This window comes from Acanthopagrus latus, chromosome 8 (genome assembly GCF_904848185.1).
Source record: "Acanthopagrus latus isolate v.2019 chromosome 8, fAcaLat1.1, whole genome shotgun sequence".
Taxonomy (NCBI): Eukaryota; Metazoa; Chordata; class Actinopteri; order Spariformes; family Sparidae; genus Acanthopagrus; species Acanthopagrus latus.
This window is the reverse complement of record NC_051046.1, coordinates 7,364,241-7,383,729: the sequence shown is the minus strand read 5'-3', so window position 1 is coordinate 7,383,729 and position 19,489 is coordinate 7,364,241. Positions and strand designations below refer to the sequence as shown.

The window sequence follows — 19,489 nt, the reverse complement described above, 5'->3', positions numbered from 1 at the left end:
GACACACCTGACATGGGAGGAAGCTGTCTTGCCATCTGTTTTGTGGCCGGCGCAGCAGTGAGAACCAAAATGGCCGGAAATACATATATTCACGTTTCAAAAGAATCAGAAGCAGCAGCGGCAACAAAAGTCCTTCAAAACAATGTTGTTTGCCAGGAAAAAAGTTTGTATTCCACGTTATCAGCTCTCATCCTTGGAGTTCGAGGCCATTAAGGCCCTCAGACAGGTGGCACAGAGTTTCCAGCTAACCTGTTGATGAAGTTGATTACACCTGTAAGTTCCCTTGCTGGAGGCACGAGCCGTCGCTGGGGCGATGGAGAGCCAGGTCTTGCTTAGGTGGCAGAGATTCGTCACCCCTGGAGGCCCAGAGCAGAGCGCTGCCTAGTTAGCTGTGGAGCTTCTCTCTCCCTTCCGTTCTCCCGATGCCTGCTGAGCTTAACTCTGTTTCTGACAGTAGCAGACGTCACTCTCCCACAAAGAGGATTGGAAGCATTAATGCAGGATGGGGTGGGGTGAGATGGGTGTGTGTAGGGTGGAGTGAGGCAGTAGGACTGAGGAAGGGAAGGCTGGGTCAAGATGACACTCGAACACACTTTCCCCCCTCGGAGGATTACCATGGTGTAGAGGTGCGTGTGTGTGTGTGTTTTTCGCAGAGCTCAAGGAGACGGAGCTGTGAATGAGACACACAGGTCAAATCCCAGAATACTGTTAGGCTGCAAGCTTGGCTCCAGAGAGACGAGAGGGAGACGTGTGTCCATGTGTGTGGAGGAAGAACATTGAAGGGCAACATGTTGTAACTGATTGTTCGTAATAAAAGCTAGGAATGTTTTTTTAGCCAAAGACACCTGTGCATGTTATCTTTTGTCATAGTATTGTAATAAAACAGGCTTCTCAAGACTCACATTTGGAGAATACTGTTAGTAAAGGCGAGGCTGTAACCATGGAGTCGCTATGGGGGGGAAAAAAATTTTGAAAACTGATTTCCTGCCATTCTTAAGTGAAATATATAAACATTCACAAACTCGTGGGAAACGTTTCATTATTTTTACCACAATGTCTTATAGTGCATTGAATTACATGGCTCTATTTTATTTTGTTACATTCGGTCTTAATTATGATTACGGGCCTTTAATGTGATCTTTTTTTTTTTTTTTCAGTTTGTTGGGTCTTCACACAAGTCTTTTTACAAATGTATTCTGTTTTGTTTTTCATAATCAGATCACTGTTTGGAACATGGCTTCGGTGTGACAGTAACAAACGGCAAATCTGTACATTAAACTCAGACAGAAGAGTAATTTGTTGCCTGGGATGCCCTCGACACCATCATCTGCAGGTGACTGACTGACTGCTTGTGACAGTTACTGAGGAATTGAACCAGAAAAGCCTCTTACCCGCTCTCTCTCTCTCTCTCTCTCTCTCTCTCTCTCTCTCTCTCTCTCAGTCACTGGAGGAAATCAGCAGCGACCCCTCCCCCCTCCTCCCCCCTTTCACAATATCAACAATGGTACACATGCCGGGTGCTGATAATTAAGATTACACACCATGTTACTTTGTACTGACTCTAAAAAGAAGACAAGGTTAAGAGGAGACAGGAAAAAAAATGTTTATTAAAAATACATCAGAAATGTTCATTGACAAATATGCATATATACAAATGACTAAAATATAGTCATTTCTTCAGATGAGATGAGTGTGATAACATCCAGGGAGGCTACTGTTGCTTCAGAATCCACCTGGGGGGGAAAGAAAGAAATTCAAATTTAAAACTTGAAAATTTAAAGGACTCGTAGATTAATTGAACATGTTAATCTTAGATCTTACCGAGGTCCTCCACTAGTGGCTGATAATTTCTTTTGAGGGCGTCATAGAAGGCTGCCTTAACCTTCTTCCCCCCTGAATGTAATACGCTCCTGTAAAGCAGTCTCATTTGGTCCTGCTTTGTCTCTTTGGTTGCAATATTATCGTAGGTTTCAGGGTTGACCATGTTGCCAAGCTCCTCTGCTATCTTCATGACAAGTTTAATTTTTTGAATTAAGGTTGCCATATTGTCATCGACAAACTTTTCTGTTTGAAAAAAAAAAAATGTAGAGAAAGCATAATGCAATTAATAAAGTGACTCTTCAGAAAATTCCATATCATGCTCATTTGAGTGCCTTTTGATAACATTACAGGTAGAATCAGTACAGTGACGAAAAAATACTCACCTTTCTCTTCATCAGTCATGTGTTTAGCAGAAGAACGGAATACATCCTGATGGAAGAAGGGATACAAAGAGTCATACAAAATAATTAGAATGAAACAATATGTCCCTGAGGTCTCGCTTTGCTTGCTGTTTTTTTATTTCTGTGGTTGCATCTCAAGTCTGACCATATGCTTTATTACTTTTTAGACCTTATCGTATCATATCAATAAAACTAGCAGATTAAAGAAAACTAGTTAAGTTGTTGCCAGCTTCCTGTGAGGCAAACATGTACTTGGCATACCTGTGTTGGAGGATGGCGAGTTACTGGACTTGGCATGTCCACCTCATCGATTGGCATTGACCGTTCTGAAAGAGGAGAAAGAAGCGTCACGTTTTGCTGTGGAGAGTAAGGAATAATTTAATACAAAAATGAACATGTGAAAATAGTCTACTGTGGCAGCACCAAACTACAAAAATCCACATTATGCATTGTATTGCTTTAAAGTCACCTGACCCACTAACAGCAGGACTGAAGGATCTACCTGGTGCCTGAGGAGGAGGACGAGGGTTTGAAATGCTTGTCTCTGAATGATGATTACCGTTTGGTGAGTCCTACGGTAACACAGGAAGACAATTTGAACACATCAGAGAAAATAAGAGAAATCAAGAAGAATGAAATCATGAACAATAATTATTGAGCATTATATTTGATTTTCTGAAATGAGGTGTGTGAGTTGTACCAGTCTTTCCAAGACTTGATCGACCGCAACATGAATTGCCCTCTTGTGCTTTGAGAACACTTGCTCAGTTTCTTTAAGGCACTCTGAAATAGAAGCCATGTATTTTTTAAAACACATTGTGTAAATGTGGTTTGTGCATATTACAATGAACATGAATGAATAGAGGCTTCACAAAGAATGCAGGTATCATAAGTGCCATGCTCCTACACAAAAGGCTACTATAGTCATTTAATTTAAGCACACACAACCATTTAAAGGTTTGAAATCATCTGCCATAACAGCTTCATTCAGTACAGCCAGATGGCTGAGAGGACTGCTGTATACATGTGAATGTTCTTTCATTCTTTTAGGTTGTACAAAGCCCTCTTTACAAATGGATGTTATTTAGTCTGTGGGGTTTGGTGGAAAATAATGTTTTATACACGGAGAATAAACACTCTGCAGTGGTTTATCCAGGACGACCACTTGAAGGGAAGAAGGTGTAAAATACAAAGTTAATTTATTTAGCTTTTTTGTTTGAGTTGCTTGATGTCACAGAAAGGGAAAAATATTCATAAAAATAAAAAAATATACATAATCACCAGTCAATGGTGAAGCTTAGCATCAAAATCTGTGCAGATTTAAATGGGAACAGATTTAAGTGTGGATAATAATAACTGTAACAGGCGTGTTGCCTTAGCAAAACTCTTCTTACTTCAAAACATAAACAGAAGTTCTGTTGAGGTGCCATTAAAATATCAGCTGGAGATGCCACAGTCTGACAAATCACAGCACAGAGTGCGACGAGCCAAAACAAAACTGTCTTCCAAATTATTTAAAGCTCAGCTGCCCAGTTGTGGTTCAGTTATGATCAGTTGTGAGTTTGGGTTTTTTCTCAACTGGAAAACAATAACAAAACGTAAAATGGATGTAAAACACTATTTTCCATTGTCATTTAAAAAAGTGGGGGAATCAGCTAAATGGAAGTTTGAAAAAGTTTTGGAAGTTTTGCTTTTGGTCTCAAAACTTTCGTTAAATTTTAAATGGTTAATTTGGTGTGATTTATTTTACATTTCATGAGTAAAAATATCAATTATTGTATGAAAGAAGAAAAAAGATTGCAAACTTTTGAATGGTACCGTACACCTCCGACTAGAAAATATTCCTATATGGCAGCACTGTACATTTACTGTAAATTACTATAACAAATACATACTGTTGAATGGAGGCCTCTTGTCAGGATTCGCATCCCAGCATCTCTTCATGAGGTCAACCAGCTCTTTCAACCCCTCCACCTCCATCTTTTCAAGGTCTTCACTGGGAGGTCTGTCTCCCAAAGGGATCTTCAACTCCACAAGACAGTTAGTAGCCGCTACGGTACATACAGTGATACAATGCTGACATGCATCAAAATATACAAACACAACTGCCTGTGTGTACATATGTGTATAATGTATATACAGTATCCAATTCACCAGGTAACATTCTTAGCTTAGTTGAAAAATGATCTATTATGAGGAAAATAATAAATAGGAGATCAAACAAACAAAACAGAAACATAGATGGTGGGATGTGATATCTGTGAATGATAAATTGGAGTAACAAAAACATCCATGCTGAAGGATGGTGGGATAATGAAATCCCCTATACATACCTGGATAGGGCTCTTTACCAGTTACAATAGACCAGAGCAGGATACCGTAGCTGATTAAGATAGAGAAAGAGATACAATTTAAATTAAAATGTTAAGGATTTATCATACAGTAGTATTTATATCGATAATTATTCTTCTTATACCGGTAACCTGTATACCTGTATATGTCAAAAGCACGGACAGGCTGATATGAAGCATTAAAAGCCTCAGGAGGCATGTACTTGTATGTGCCTCCGGCCTCTCCTGTCTTCTCTCTGCTGCTGGCCACAGCACTGGTGGAAACCCTGGACAGACCAAAGTCTGCTAGCTACAGTGTAAGCGGGAAAACATCACATTTAGCAAACAACAAGTTCAGCTGTATAAATGAAAACGTAAGAGTTACGGTTACCCTGGCGTCGAGAGATTCACTCAGCAGTACGTTGCTTGGCTTCAGGTCTTGGTGCACAAGCTTCTCTGCATGGAGGAAGTTCATGCCTGCAGCCACTTGATGAGCCAGGCGGAAGGCCAGGGGCCATGGTGGAGGGCCCGACAGGACCTCCTGCAGGGACTCAACAGACCCCCATCTCATGTACTCCATCACTATTCCACATTGGTTTTCACCTGGTCTGCTGCCTGGCGGACATCCCTGATAAATTCCATAAACCCTCAGCACAAATTTAAAGGACACCGTGTCCATGAGCATGGCCTCTTTGTAACTAGAAAGAGGGAGGGGAGTGCTGGAAAGAGTGCAGGGAAAGCAGATGAGAACTAATATTAAAGTGTGTATTGGTGAGCGTCAATCAATCATTTGAGCGGACATTTATATATTTACCAAACACCAGTGCGAGGTATCTTAATGGCCACATCCTCTCCCCAGTCTTTATGCCTGACCCTGTAGACATCACCAAATCCACCAGAGCCGACGTGCTCCCAGTCCTCCAAGCTTTCATCACTAACAAGCCTAGTCTTGCGGCTCGGCAGTGCCATCTCCTGTTGAAAAGAGAAAGAGAAACTGCCGTCTCAATCACAGAGAGAAAAACTACAGAACATAAATAGTAGAAGTGTGTTAGTAACTGCTGAGCTAGCACTTCTTGTACACCACATTGTGGTTACTGTGTAAGCTGTGGTTTTGTTTGTACACCATCATTAAAAGATTGAGTTAATACTCACAAAGAGCAATCCCTGGGTTATTAAAAACACTGACAAACATTTCCCACAACATTTCCCTGAAAAAGCAAGATTCCACTCACCATATATCCTCGTGTTGTCCCTCGCACAGAGGTTCAGGAGTTAGTTCATACTGAAGCTGTGTCAAAACAAGATGTTGAAAGTTGCAGTTTCCTGCTCCAGCCTTCTGACATGAACTGAGGGGAGGAGTTCAAACACAGGGGAACACGGGGTGGGGCAACAGCTCAACAGATTGTATCAACTGCAGGCGTAGTACATTGACAGTCTGGATCTCATGTTATGTTAGTGCAGCAGAAAATTAAGGGATGAGGTAAATGTAAGTGAGGTAAAGCTGAATTAAAATTAAATTGCTTTTACCCACAAAGTATACTACACTTTTTATGCCACTGCCAACTGTTTTTTGCAGAAACCGTGAGAGGAAGTTACAAGAGGTAAAAAAGAGAGGTTGGCAGTGATGTGGTAATGTTCTATGGAAACCCCCTACTCTATCAGTCAGACCCTGTCAAGACTTGTGTTTATGTCCGAGTGAGGTCTGTAGAAAAACAGGTTTGGCTGACTTTACTTGACTTGTGTGTTTTTAGAAATGTATCTTGAGAGCTCAGCCTTAAAGCTACACCTCCCTGTCTATAGGTGACAGGGATGAACAATTGCTCTGAATGTAAAAAAACAAACAAACAAACAAACAAAAAACTTGGCTCATGAATAAGAGATCAGGCACCTATATATGAGACAGAGCGATTTTTAGCTGTGTTAATTTAATTGAAAGAGAAATACATACTGAGGACAAGCTACAAGCTACAGCGAGCAAAGAGGATACACGAGGAGCGGGGAACAGGTACAGGAACACAAGAGGTGGAGGAGACACGCAACTGAGGGTGAAACACAGGCTTTAATACACCGGAATGATGAACAACTGAAACACAGGAGCAGGAAGAATCTAAATGCGAGTTTGCCCAAGGGACAGTCACATATTTGGGGAAGATTGTTGGCCAGGGGCAGGTACGCCCAGTCAGAACGAAAGTCCTGGCTATTGATCAGTTTCCACAGCCAACCACTAAGAAAGAACTGATGCGCTTTCTAGGTATAGTTGGGCACTGTTGCCAGAATTTTTCTACAGTAGTGGCCCCTCTTACTAACCTGTTAAGTTCGAAGGTCAATTTTCGATTGTTACAGGTTTGTTACAGTACACTACAATTTTATGCCACTGCCAACTGTTTTTTGCCATCACCATGAGAGGGAGTTCCAAGAGGTAAAAACAAAGGTTGGCAGTGTGGGGAGAAAATGGCAACCCCCTTCTCTTTCAGTCAGACCCTGTCAAGACTTCCCTGTCTATAGGTGACAGGGATGAACAATTGCTCTGAATGTACAAAAAAAAATAAACTTGGTTGATGAATAAGAGATTAGGCACCTATTTATGAGACAAAATGATTTTTATCTATGTCAGTTTAATTAAAATGCATTTTGAATTTGGAGTGAGACCAACAATCCTCTACTTATAAGATTATAATTGTTGCGATTTGCAAAATGGTGAGGATCCAAATGCAGACACAGAGGCAGGCAGGAGGGGGGAACTTAAAGCAGACTTTAATGAAGCACATATCCAGTCCAAATGTCAAAATCCAAAAGAAGCTAAAAATAGCCACGGCGAGCAAAACGGGAACAAAGAGGAAACACAGTGAGCGGGGAACAGGTACACAAGAGGTGGAGGAGTTACAAAACTGACGGTGACACACAGGCGTGAGGTGAGGTGTGGTATCTACATAGAGCCCGGTGGTAGAAGACAGCCCCCGACCCGGCCACCGTTTGTTCAGCCTGCTGCCATCTGGCAAAAGATGCAGGTGTCACACCGCGGTGAGGTTGTCTTGTCTTGGGATCTGTCTCGTGAATTTCATGTTTTATTTTGAAAGTAACTCTCCTCTCGTTTCAGGTCACTTGCCCTTCCTCTTGTGTCCCTGGTCTGACGTCATCCCTAATTCCTGATTGTTTCCACCTGTGCTCCCCTCCCCCACGTGTATAAAGTCTTTGTCTTCCCCTGTCTTCGTCGCCAAAGTATTTTGTCTTCCATGTCGTGTACCCAAGCCATTTACCACAGTTCTGATCCTCGATTTGAAGTATATTTCTTGTTTTATTTATCTGCCTTTTTGTCCTCTCGAGAAGAGTGAATTTATGAGGTATTTTTCTGGTTAGATTTTGGGTTTAAAGTTTGAGATTTCATAGCCTTTTGTTTCTCCTCCTTGTGAGCGATTTTGTGTTTGTAATTCTTTATAAGATAGAGCAGTTTTTTCATAGCCTTTGCGCTTCCTCTACGGAGAGATTTATTTTGTAATTTTTTATACTGAAGATTGATTCACGGAATAGTGTAGGGTTTCCTCCTGCGGGAGCGTTTTCTGTTATTCTATGTTCCATGTTGTTTGTCTTGTTTGTCCCTCAGATTTTCATAGCCTTTTGGTTTTCACTTATTCTGGAGAGCTGCAAAAACAGATCAATAAAACTTGACTTTACTTCTGCTTACACTGCATCTGAGTCCTCTTTCCTGTCCAAGTCTGACAGCAGGAGTGTCTGCTGCCATACCGTCAGACTACACTGACTGCACGACTCTTCAGTTCCTCCTCCACACCACGCTATATGAAATAGTTTGAGTTGCTTCCCTGCAATGTAGCATAAAGGGACTAACCCTCAGTTTCATTTTGAAACTCCGGTGTTGTAAAATGATAAATAGGTTAACCCAGAACCTTGAACCTTAAGAGTACATGTACAAAAACAAGTTTCAACTAGATCCTAATCTGCTCTGCTCTCAGATCAGAGAACTGGAAGAAGGAGGGCTGGGACCCCTCCCGCCCTCCCTCATAATATCAACAATGGTTAAAATGCCTGGTGCTGATAATTAAGATTACACACCATGTTACATTGCACAAACTCTAAAAAGAACACACGGTTAGGAGGAGGCAGCAGAAAAATAAGTTCATTAAAAATATATTAGAAACACCAATTGATAAATGTGTATACAAATGAATAAAATATAGTCATTTCTTCAGATGAGATAAAAGTGTAGTAGGAGTGGCAGGGGGAGGTCGTGTGATAACATCCATGGAGGCAACTGTTGCTTTAGAATTTGCCACCTGAGGGAAAAGAAAGGAAGTCAAATTTAAAACTTGATAACTTAAACAACTTGTAGAGTAATCAAACAAGTTTATCTTAGATCTTACCGAGGTCCTCTACAAAAAATCCAAATGTTATGCATTATATTGATTTAAAGTCACCTGACCCACCACCAGGAGGACTGAAGGATCTACCTGGTTACTGAGGAGGACGACGATGATTTGAAACGCTTGTCTCTCAGTGTTGATTACCGGTTGATGACTCCTACGGTAACACAGGCGGAAAATGTGAATACATCAGAGAAAAAAAAAGAGAAATCAAGAAGAATTTTAAAAATGCATAATAATTAGTGAGCATTATATTTGATTTTCTGAAATGAAATGTGTGAGTTGTACCAGTCTTTTCAAGACTTTAAAGACCGCATCTGTGACGTCCTTCTCGTGCTTTGAGAACACTTCCTCAGTTTCATTAAAGAGCTCTGAAACAGAAGCCAAGTATTTTTTTAAATACATTGTGTAAATGTGGGTTGTGCATATTACAATAAACATGAATGAATAGAGGCTTCACAAAGAATGCAGGTATCATAAGTGCCATGCTCCTACACAAAAGGCTACTATAGTCATTTAATTTAAGCACACACAACCATTTAAAGGTTTGAAATCATCTGCCATAACAGCTTCATTCAGTACAGCCAGATGGCTGAGAGGACTGCTGTATACATGTGAATGTTCTTTCATTCTTTTAGGTTGTAGAAAGCCCTCTTTACAAATGGATGTTATTTAGTCTGTGGGGTTTGGTGGAAAATAATATTTTTCATAGTTTCCATATAGTTTTATACATGGAGAATAAACACTCTGCAGTGGTTTAACCAAGATGACCACTTGAAGGGAAAAAGGTGTAAGATACAAAGTTAATTTATTTAGCTTTTTTTGTTTGAGTCGCTTGATGTTACACCAGAGAAAGGGGAAAATATACATAATCCCCAGTCAATGGTGAAGCTTAGCATCAAAATCTGTGCAGATTTAAATAGGAACAGATTTAAGTGTGGATAATAATAACTATAACAGGCGTGTGATAACAGCCAAAACTCTTTACACTTCAAAATAGAAACAGAAGTTCTGTTGAGCTGCCATTAAAATATCAGCTGGAGATGCCACGGTCTGACAAATCACAGCACAGAGTGCGACGAGCCAAAACAAAACTGTCTTCCAAATTATTTAAAGCTCAGCTGGCCAGTTGTGGTTAAATTATGATCAATTGTAAGTTTGGGTTTTTTCTTGACTAGAAAAAATTGGGGGAATCAGCTAAACTGAAGTTTTAATCATTTAATCATCATGAATTATTCTACTTTTGGACTCAAAACTTTTGTTAAAATTTAAATAGTTAATTTGGTGTGATTTATTTTACATTTCATCAGTAAAAATATCAATTATTGTAGGAAAGAAGAAAAATGATTGCAAAGTTTTGAATGGTACCGTACACCTCCGACTACAAAATATTCCTATATGGCAGCACTGTACATTTACTGTAAATTACTATAACAAATACCTACTGTTGAATGGAGGCCTCTTGTCAGGATCCGCATCCCAGCATCTCTTCATGAGGTCAACCAGCTCTTTCAACCCCTCCACCTCCATCTTTTCAAGGTCATCACAGGAAGGTCTTTGTCCTTTGACGGTGACCATCATCTTCACAAAACTGGGATCATTCACTCCTGTACATACAGTGATACAATGATGACAAGAATCAAAACATACTCAGCTGCCGGTGTGTACATGTGAGGGATAATGTATAGATCGGCGGTCATTATCAGGAACACAAGTCCCGACAGGACGAACCGGACTGATTCGTCCTGAAGGGACTCGTTCTCGTTGAAGGGACCCGTTCTATTATCCCGCTTATCACACGGCTACTTGCAAACACGAAAAATAACTTCACACAGTCTGTCTTTTTACAATTTATTTGTTACCATTCATAGTGTTTTTCAGCAGAGAAATATAGTGTGTTGAAAAGAACATTCTTTAGAATCGTCCACTGAAATTCAAGTCCTCTAACGAGTCTTTTAAACTGACTTGGCCCATACCGTGCTCTTTTTGTGTTCAGTTTGTGTCGATCCTCTATTTTATCCACGTCTCTGTCATCCAAAACTTTGTGCTGTTTCGCCTCTGCCTCTTCGCTGCTTTCCTCTCCTTTGCTTTTCTTGACCGGTGACGACAACTCAGCCTTTTGCCAAGACTCAAAATCACTGTATTTTCCAAAAATGTTAAAGTTAATGTGAAACTCATCTATACTATCGGCCTAGGAGTAAATCTTTTTCCTATATGAAGTAGGCTACAGATCAGCTGACGTCACTTCCTGACCCAATACCCTGGGGTGAAAAGTGACCGAACTACTTGCGGCGCAAAGATACAAGAGCACGGAGTGTTACGAAATATGTGAATCAGAGGCAATAAGGCCACTTTCCTCGATGACTGTCAAATTTGCTTAGTAGCAGTCAATTATACGAAAATAATTGACTGCCGAATGTTGGGAAGGCCCATTCAAGTGAATGGGGCATTCTACAGCATTAAAAAAAATCAAAAAACATAGATGGTAGGATGTGATATTTGTGAATAATAAATTGGAGTAACAAAAATGTCCATAAGCTGAAGGATGGTGGGATAATAAAATCCCCTATACATACCTGGATAGGGATCTTTACCAGTTACAATAGACCAGAGCAGGATACCGTAGCTGATAAAGATAAAGAAATGGATACGATTTAAATAAAAATGTTAAGGATTTATCATAGTATTTATATCGATAATTATTCTTTTTATACCGTTAACCTGTATACCTGTATATGTCAAAAGCACAGACAGGTTGATATGAAGCATCAAAAGCCTCAGGAGGCATGTACTTGTATGTGCCTCCGGCCTCTCCTGTCTCACTGCCGCTGGTCCCAGCACAGGTGGAAGGCTTGCACAGACCAAAGTCTGCTAGCTACAGTGTAAGAGGGAAAACATCACATTAAGCAAACAATGAGATCAGCTGTATAAATGAAAAAGAGTTACGGTTACCCTGGCGTCGAGAGATTCACTCAGCAGTACGTTGCTTGGCTTCAGGTCTTGGTGCACAAGCTTCTCTGCATGGAGGAAGTTCATGCCTAGAGCCACTTGATGGGCCAGGCGGAAGGCCAGGGGCCATGGTGGAGGGCCCGACAGGACCTCCTGCAGGGACTCAACAGACCCCCATCTCATGTACTCCATCACTATTCCACATTGGTTTTCACCTGGTCTGCTGCCTGGCGGACATCCCTGATAAATTCTATAAACCCTCAGCACAAACTCAAAGGACACCGTTTCCATGAGAACGGCCTCTTTGATGCTAGAAAGAGGGAGCGGAGTGTTAGAAAGAGTGCAGAGGAAGCAGATGAGAACTAATATTTAAGCGTGTATGAGTGAGCGTGATATATTTACCAAACACCATTCTGAGGTATCTTTATGGCCACATCCTGTCCCCAGCCTTTGTGCCTGACCTGGTAGACACGACCAAATCCACCAGAGCCAACAGACCTCCAGTTTTCCAAGCTTTCATCAACAACAGGCTTAGACTTGTGGCTCGGCAGTGACATCTCCTGTTGAAAAGAGAAAAAGGAAACTGCCGTCTCAATCACGGAGAGAAAAACTACACAGCACAAATAGTTTCCCTGAAAAAGCAGGCTTCCACTCACCATATATCCTTGCGTTTTCCCTTGCACAGAGGTTCAGGAGTTAGTTGATACTGAAGCTGTGACAAGACTGTGAAAGTTGCAGTTTCCTGCCGCATCTCTGTTATAAACTGAGGGGAGGAGTTCAAACACAGGGGCACACGGGGTGAGGCAACATCTGAACAGATTGTATCAACTGCAGGCATTGTAGATTGACAGTCTGTATTTTATGTTATGTTAGTGCAGCAGAAAATTAATGGATGAGGTAAATGTAAGTAAGGTAAAGCTGAATTAAAATTAAAATGCTTTTACCTACAAAGTATACTACAATTTTTATTCCACTGCCAACTGCTTTTGCAATCACTGTGAGAGGAAGTTACAAGAGGTAAAAAAAGAAAGGTTAGCAGTGGTGGGAGAATAAAAAACGTCAGTCAGACTCTGTCAAGATTTGAGTTTATGTCTGGGTGAGGTCTGTAGAAAAACAGGTTTGACTGACTTTACTTGACTGGTGAGTTTTTAGAGATGTATTTTGAGAGCTCAGCCTTACCAGGGAAGCTACACCTCCCTGTCTATAGGTGACAGGGATGAACAATTGCTCTGAATGTAAAAAAAAAAAACAAAAAAAACATTTGGTTGATGAATAAGAGATCAGGCACCTATTTATGATACAAAATGATTTTGAGTTGTGTCAATTTAATGAAAAAAATTTTTGAATTTGGAGTGAAGCAAACAAACCTTTAATTATAAGATTATAATTGTTACGATTTGCAAAATAGTGAGGACCCAAATGCAGACACAGAGGCAGTCAGAAAGAGAGAACTTAAAGCAGACTATCCAAAGTCCAAATGTCAAAATCCAAAAGAAGCGAAAAACAGAAGGAAAGCAAAGGAATGTCCAAGGAAAAAACTAAGACAGACAGACTGAAGACAGACTACAAGCCACAGCGAGCAAAACTGGAACAAAGAGGATACACGAGGTGTGGGGAACAGGTACAGGAACGCAAGAGGTGGAGGAGACTGAGGGTGAAACACAGGCTATAATACACCAGAATGATGAACAACTGAAACACAGGTGCAGGAAGACTCTGTAGTGTGTGATTAAAATGGCCCAGAACAATGGTACCTACACAGTATCTACATAGAGCCCGGTGGTAGAAGACAGCCCCCGACCAGTACACTGTTTGTTCAGCCTGCTGCCATCTGGCAAAAGATGCAGGAGTGTCTGCTGCCATACTGTCAGACTACACTGACTGCACGACTCTTCAATTCCTCCTCCACACCACGCTGCATGAAATAGTTTGAGTTGCTTCCATGCAATGTAGCAGGGACTAACACTTAGTTTCATTTTGGAAACTCTGCTGTTGTAAAATGATAAATAAGTTAGCCTTGAGCCTCAAACCTTGAATCTTGAGAGTACATGTACACAAACAAGTGTCAACTAGATCTTAGTGTAACCTCCTGTTACTAAAACCCCATTAGAGGCAAACAGGTGATTAATTTGAGAGTATAGGGTTTGGATAAAAACCTGTGGTTAATGATGACACTATGAACAGAAATTATACAACAATATATATGTTTGAAACTTTGGGAATGTGATTATATAGTTTGAGATTTGACTTTATTATTTCTTTACCCACATCTATCAAACACTTGAGCTTGCCCAATGTATGACGAGAAATCGTCATTCTGTTGTCACATCCTTTTTTCCTACCTGGGAAGCTAAAGAGACGGACGTGTGTCTGGAGAGTGAAGGCGTCGGCTTCGTACTAGTAAAAGCCAGATAACCGATCCATTGCTTTGATCCAAAAGACCTGTGGTGGTTACAATTCTGCTGCTATCAGCCAAAGGAAAATTCTTGGTGAGTTGACTGAGATGCTAGCGTGAAGAAAAAATACATAAATTAGCGCCGTGGCTCTCCCGCTAACTTAGAAACATTAGCGTTAACGCCGTGACTATCACTAGCTACATTAGCACCATTCGCATTAATCACGTTAGCATTGTTAGCTTCAGCAGTAACATCGATTAGCAGCTTAACTCCCTAGTGCCCAATTGCGATGCCACAGAGTGCGTTTATAGATAACTAATCCTTGAGTAAGTTGGTGTTAGCATGTCCCGTGGCCTGGACTGGGATTGGAGGTGCCTCTTGCTATTTCAGGCTGTCATGGTTCATGATTCGGTGTCTTGTGGTTTCTTGTATTTGATTTTCCATGCCCGCTTGCATCCTTAATGTTCTCCTGTGTATTCCCCTTGTTGCAGTTTGTCTCCCTCTGTCTGTCAGTGTTTTCTCCTCTGTGCTCCCCCCTTCATTACCGCACCTGGCCTCCTCCCTCCCCTCTCTCCTCACCTGTTCCTCGTCTCATCGTTAGTGGCTGTGTTTTAAGTTTCTGCTTTCCCTCTTGTCTTTGTCTGTTCATTGCTTCTGTTCCTGGTTCTGTCTCTGTGATGCCCCTCGTCGAGGTTTCCTGCCTCGCCTCCTCTCGTGTCTCCTGGCATGTTTTGGATTTTGATTTCTTTGATGCATTTTTGATTTGAACTTTGCTTTTGGTTGTGCTTTGTTTTAGCTTTAGTTTTGACTTTGTCTTGCTGTTTTGTTGCTACTTTGGTTTTTGGTCCTCAAACTCATTTTCTTTTGTGGTCTTTGGTTTTTGTTTTGCAGTCAGTTTTTTTTTTTAATAAAAGCTCGCCTTCTGTTCTCCCTGATCCTGTCTCCTGTTTAAATCTGCATTTGGCTCCACCTTTTAGTTTCCCCCCTTTTATTCATTCATTCATTTTATTTATTTTTTTTATTTTTTTATTTTTTTATTTATTTAAACCTGCTGTGACACAGGCTAAAATTAGCTAAAGCTAAGCCTATACAATGTATTGTGTAGAATGACCATAGAGATTATGTTGTTGTTTTGAAGAAGAAGAATGACAAATTGTTGAAGGTGTAATGGCAATTTTATTTGATTAAATGCAACAAGGGTATTTCAGTGAAGAGAGACAAGGCATTATATGAAATGGCAGTGCCATAATGATTCAGATAAAGAGAAAAAATGCATTTGAATCACTTACTTTTTTCCCACCTGGCTTTTCACTGTTTTTGCAGTGTGTCTGCATTGTGGTGAACATTAATATTGGGACCATTAATATTAATGGTGCATGCACTGATGCAAAGAGAGCCTCCCTGTTCAAACTGTGTGAACTGAAGAACCTGGATGTGGTGTTTGTCCAAGAGACTCACAGTAGCCTTTTTTAGATAGAAAAGGCGGCACATTTGCTCCAAGGTAAGGGCGGCAGTGTGTTGCTTGTCACTGTCAGGCATGCTGTACTCTCTAGCCATTGAGCCCCTATTGCATAAGCTAAGAAAGGACCTGTCAGGTGTGTGTTTTCCTGGGTGTCCTGCAGCTGTAAAACTTTTGGCCTATGCTGTTGATGTCATGTTGGTTTTAAATTACAATTTTATATTACAAAATTGAAATGCCTTGGGGTGTTTTTAGGTGATGAACTGTGGCTAAAAAAAAAAAAAACTGGGAGGGAGCTTTGGAGTCCATTGAGGGCAGACTGAATAGGTGGAGGTGGCTGTTGCCCTGTATGTCTTTTAGAGGTAGGACCCTTGTTATTAATAACCTAGTGTCCTACTCTTTATGACACAGGCTGGCGGTTGTGAGCCCCCTGTTCTGATGACCCGTTCCCCACCCTCACCATTTGCCCCAGTTCAGACCAACAGTGTGAGGTGAGCCTGAAGGAGGCCAAGAGCAAGGCACTGTCTGCTCTGATGGTGAAGTGTCTGAACAGACAGAGGCTGCAGCATTGGTCCCAGCTACCATGGTGAGCTCAACTGGCCTTGGGCGAGGAGGTCCAGCCTGAATGGAGGAGTTTCTACAAACCTCCACTCTCCAAGAGGGTGGCGGACCTCCAGTGGAGACTCCTGCATGGGATTTTAGCTGTAAATGCTTTTATATCTGCCCTGATCTCTGCTGTCCCAAACACCTGTCCTTTTTGCGCGGCAGTAGAAACTGTATTTCACTGTTTTGCAGAGTGTCCTCGTCTCATACCTCTCTTCTCCATGTTGGACTATTTGTTCAGGGAGGCAGGAGAGGTTTTCTCTCTCAGAATCTTCATTCTTGGCTTTCGATATAAAAATCTCAAAAGGATAAATGCCAAATGATGAACTTTATTCTGGGTTAATCAAAGATGGCTATGTACGTGTGTAGGAAGAGGAAGGTGGAGGACAGTGTGGACTCTGACATTGTGCTGTTGCCGAGCAGAATGATAAAAGTGAGGATCTTGATTGATTTTAATTTTTACCTGGAGCGTTTCACAATGACAAGGACTCATGGTGGTGTACTGTGCTCTGTGCAGGAGAATGGACTCAGATCAGCTGGTCTGATCTATTTGTTTCAGATTTTATTCAAATTTATTTTTCTGATGTGAACCGATATGACTCACACAGATTTAATAAAGATGTGTTGAAAAATCAAAATCTCTCTGTCTTACTCACACACACACAACAAACACACGACACGACAAAAGCCCTGCCAAGACTGTCTAAATTATTGATACCAAACACTGCTGCAAAGAAATCACCGTCTGCAGCACAGGTGTCTGCTAACATGACAGCTGCCATGGATCTAAATCATATATGTACACCATCACACATGCACACGTGCCACATTCAGTGAGGGGAGCTGTATTTACCCACATCCCATGCTGCCTTGCTGTTTCAGCCGGCATCGATAGGCGCGGTCTGCTCTCTGCTCGCTGCATTTCCATCGCTCTCTCCCCTCCCTCTTCTCCACCCACCTTCATTTACGCTCAGCACGGTGTGGACCTCTCTCACCAGTGGCTGCTCCCTCTGCTCCATCTCTCTCATCCTGGCTGCCTTCTACCTCATCCTCTGTCCTGCGGAAACTGCCTGCTACTCTTCCCTTTATGTGTTTCCTTCTCATGCTGATGATATATGAGGCAGGGGGATTAGCCTAAGGGGGATCTCTCTGCGCTGGATCTCTGAGTGGAGAGGTGAGGTGAGCGCCTGTCTTCCCCATCACAGGGGAGGGAGTGCTTGAGACTGGGAAGCATCACTGATGCAGGTTACGCCCTCTGGAGCAGCAACTGGACAGCACCGGGAGGAAGACAACAACGTGCACGACTGGATGTGCTTTGTGTGGTGAGGAGAGTAGAGTGGAAAAGAGGAGGCAGAAGGCAGCAACAGAGGGAGGGGAGCATTTAGCAAGAAGCGCCCGAGTCACAGGGGTTTGGGGGAGGTAGGCGTGGGGTCTGCGGGGAGTGTTTTAAAAGTGAAAGGAGGAGTGAGGGACGGGGGGGGGGGGTCTGCTCTGCTCGCAGATCAAAGAACTGAGAGACGGAGGGCTGCTATTCGCTCCCAGTCTGAAGAGTCGCAGAGAGACTGGGGAGTCACAGGCTCTCTCCAGGGACTGTGGCTTTACAATCAGACACCCAAAGGCTGTCTGCAGCACTGACTGAGAAACAGAGGTGGTTCAGGGACACAGAGTGGGAGGGCCAGTCAGAGGGCTTCATCCGGAGACAGAGGTGAGCTTGCTCCCCGAGTGAGGACTCAGAAAGAGAGGATCAAACAGGAGGATAACGAAGAGAGTCCCTCCAGGAAATTGCAGACGTTACCACTCCACAATAACCTATTGGAGGATCCCGTCATGGCCGTCCAACTCATGCCCGAATCAGCCGTGTGTTTGCTCATGGTGAGTCTCTGAGGGGTATAGTATTTCCGCCGCTGTCTGCTGTCCGTCGTCTGTCTTTGTTTCTTTCTTTTTCCTCTGCTATGGCTCTTCCCTCATCACTCTCTCCACATTTCCACTGTCACTAAAGCAGGAGGTGAGCTGTCATCTCATTAGAAGAGATGTTGCTTGTGTGCTCCTCCCCTTTACTACACGTCTAAAAATCCCTAAGACATTACTTCCTAGTGAGGCTCAGCAGCTGCTTTCCAAACTAAAGTAGCGGGTGTCTTTTGCTCCTGCCTCAGAAAACTCCCGCTTTTGTCTAACTCGTCCACGTGTTCCACTGCTGCAGTGGTCAAGTGTGGGAGAAATCCCTCTCAGGCTATTGCAGGCATCTGGGATGCAGTGTTGAACATGGAGGCTGAGCATGCTGGAGACAGATGTTAATTAAGAAATCTTATTATATGTGAGTGAGCGACATGACATGTGTGTCTGCAGCGCTTGATGTGCGTAAGTTGCTAAAGGGATATGATCTGTGTGTGTGTGTGTGTGTGTGTGTGTGTGTGTGTGTGTGTGTGTGTGTGTGTGTGTGTGTGTGTGTGTGTGTGTGTGTGTGTGTGAAAGAGAGATCAGCGTGCAGTCATTTCCCATCTTCAAAACTGAATCAATTCAATTACACATTACAGAGGAAAACAGTTTTTGCAGCCCATGGCAGTGCATTGTGGGATCTTGTTAGTGTAGAATCCAGTCCCTCACTGACATGTACCAGATTGGCCTGGCTTGGCTTGGCCTGGCTCAGATCTGACCATAGAGAGCAATGACATAGAAACACGCAACTCGCTTGAATCCACTGAACTCCCCTCTCCTCTGTGTCCAGCCGCACAGCGAAACAATGGCAGTGTCGCTTTGCTGCATGTGTAGAATACAGATAAGGGATGGACCCCTCTCATGATGAGCTTCAGTGGATTTGAAGGTGCGCACCGTACAACAGGGTGACTTTGTATACGAGAGCCTGTTCTGCTCATTCTCATTCTATAGTGTTGGCATTCTGCAGTCCCAGGGGGAGTCATGCATCGCCGCACTACCTGCTATCTCCACCTGTCACGGCTGTCTGTTACTATGGCGATAGGCCATGCACCCCACTCGAGGGAGAGGCAGCAGTTAAAGGAGTAAGGTGGGAGAAGAGTGCGTGAGATGATGGACAGGGCAGAGGGAGGAAGGTGAAAAAGGGAAGTGTGAGTGATGAGGGCAGGAATTGAGGGTGAAGGAGTCAATCAGAGAAGGAGGTTGAAGTGAAAGTGGGCTT

General features: G+C 42.4%; 2 protein-coding genes and 1 long non-coding RNA gene across 5 annotated transcripts; 1 reads left to right on the top strand and 2 right to left on the bottom strand.

Moving 5' to 3' along the window:
- Positions 1-1,587: 1,587 nt before the first annotated feature.
- LOC119024762 (receptor-interacting serine/threonine-protein kinase 3-like) lies at positions 1,588-5,936 on the bottom strand. Of its 2 annotated transcripts, none has more exons than XM_037107844.1 (12): positions 5,785-5,936; positions 5,367-5,524; positions 4,944-5,271; positions 4,714-4,862; positions 4,556-4,605; positions 4,118-4,273; positions 2,923-3,005; positions 2,692-2,794; positions 2,484-2,548; positions 2,205-2,250; positions 1,822-2,064; positions 1,588-1,733 (listed from the first exon to the last, which is right to left on the bottom strand). In XM_037107844.1, exons 1-12 carry the CDS (start codon positions 5,785-5,787, stop codon positions 1,723-1,725), a joined length of 1,395 nt encoding a protein of 464 aa, XP_036963739.1. In that variant the 5' UTR covers positions 5,788-5,936; the 3' UTR covers positions 1,588-1,722. The 2 variants fall into 2 exon arrangements, with proteins under 2 accessions (XP_036963739.1, XP_036963741.1); XM_037107846.1 differs by having other exon boundaries at positions 2,725-2,794.
- Positions 5,937-8,661: 2,725 nt separating this feature from the next.
- On the bottom strand, positions 8,662-14,269 carry LOC119024763 (receptor-interacting serine/threonine-protein kinase 3-like). 2 transcript variants are annotated; one of them, XM_037107847.1, is made up of 10 exons: positions 14,220-14,269; positions 12,534-12,640; positions 12,280-12,437; positions 11,881-12,187; positions 11,658-11,803; positions 11,505-11,554; positions 10,374-10,535; positions 9,217-9,299; positions 9,016-9,085; positions 8,662-8,841 (listed from the first exon to the last, which is right to left on the bottom strand). In XM_037107847.1, exons 2-9 carry the CDS (start codon positions 12,534-12,536, stop codon positions 9,059-9,061), a joined length of 936 nt encoding a protein of 311 aa, XP_036963742.1. In that variant the 5' UTR covers positions 12,537-12,640; positions 14,220-14,269; the 3' UTR covers positions 8,662-8,841; positions 9,016-9,058. The 2 variants fall into 2 exon arrangements, with proteins under 2 accessions (XP_036963742.1, XP_036963743.1); XM_037107848.1 differs by lacking the exons at positions 8,662-8,841; positions 9,016-9,085; positions 9,217-9,299; positions 10,374-10,535 and adding an exon at positions 10,881-11,066.
- Positions 14,270-14,899: 630 nt separating this feature from the next.
- Positions 14,900-16,973, top strand: LOC119024764. The gene is made up of 3 exons (XR_005076594.1): positions 14,900-14,965; positions 15,597-15,774; positions 16,144-16,973. It is a non-coding gene; the product is annotated as an uncharacterized LOC119024764 (long non-coding RNA).
- Positions 16,974-19,489: the final 2,516 nt, after the last annotated feature.

Bases quoted from the DNA above. Each gene is read 5' to 3' on its own strand.
- LOC119024762 (XM_037107844.1), bottom strand. The intron at 5,272-5,366 runs GTAAATATATAA...CACTCTTTCCAG, and splicing joins ATACCTCGCACTGGTGTTTG to CACTCCCCTCCCTCTTTCTA. The intron at 2,549-2,691 runs GTGACTTTAAAG...CTCCTCTTTCAG, and splicing joins TCCTGCTGTTAGTGGGTCAG to AACGGTCAATGCCAATCGAT.
- LOC119024763 (XM_037107847.1), bottom strand. The intron at 12,188-12,279 runs GTAAATATATCA...CCCTCTTTCTAG, and splicing joins ATACCTCAGAATGGTGTTTG to CATCAAAGAGGCCGTTCTCA. The intron at 11,555-11,657 runs GTATACAGGTTA...TATCTTTATCAG, and splicing joins TGTGCTTTTGACATATACAG to CTACGGTATCCTGCTCTGGT.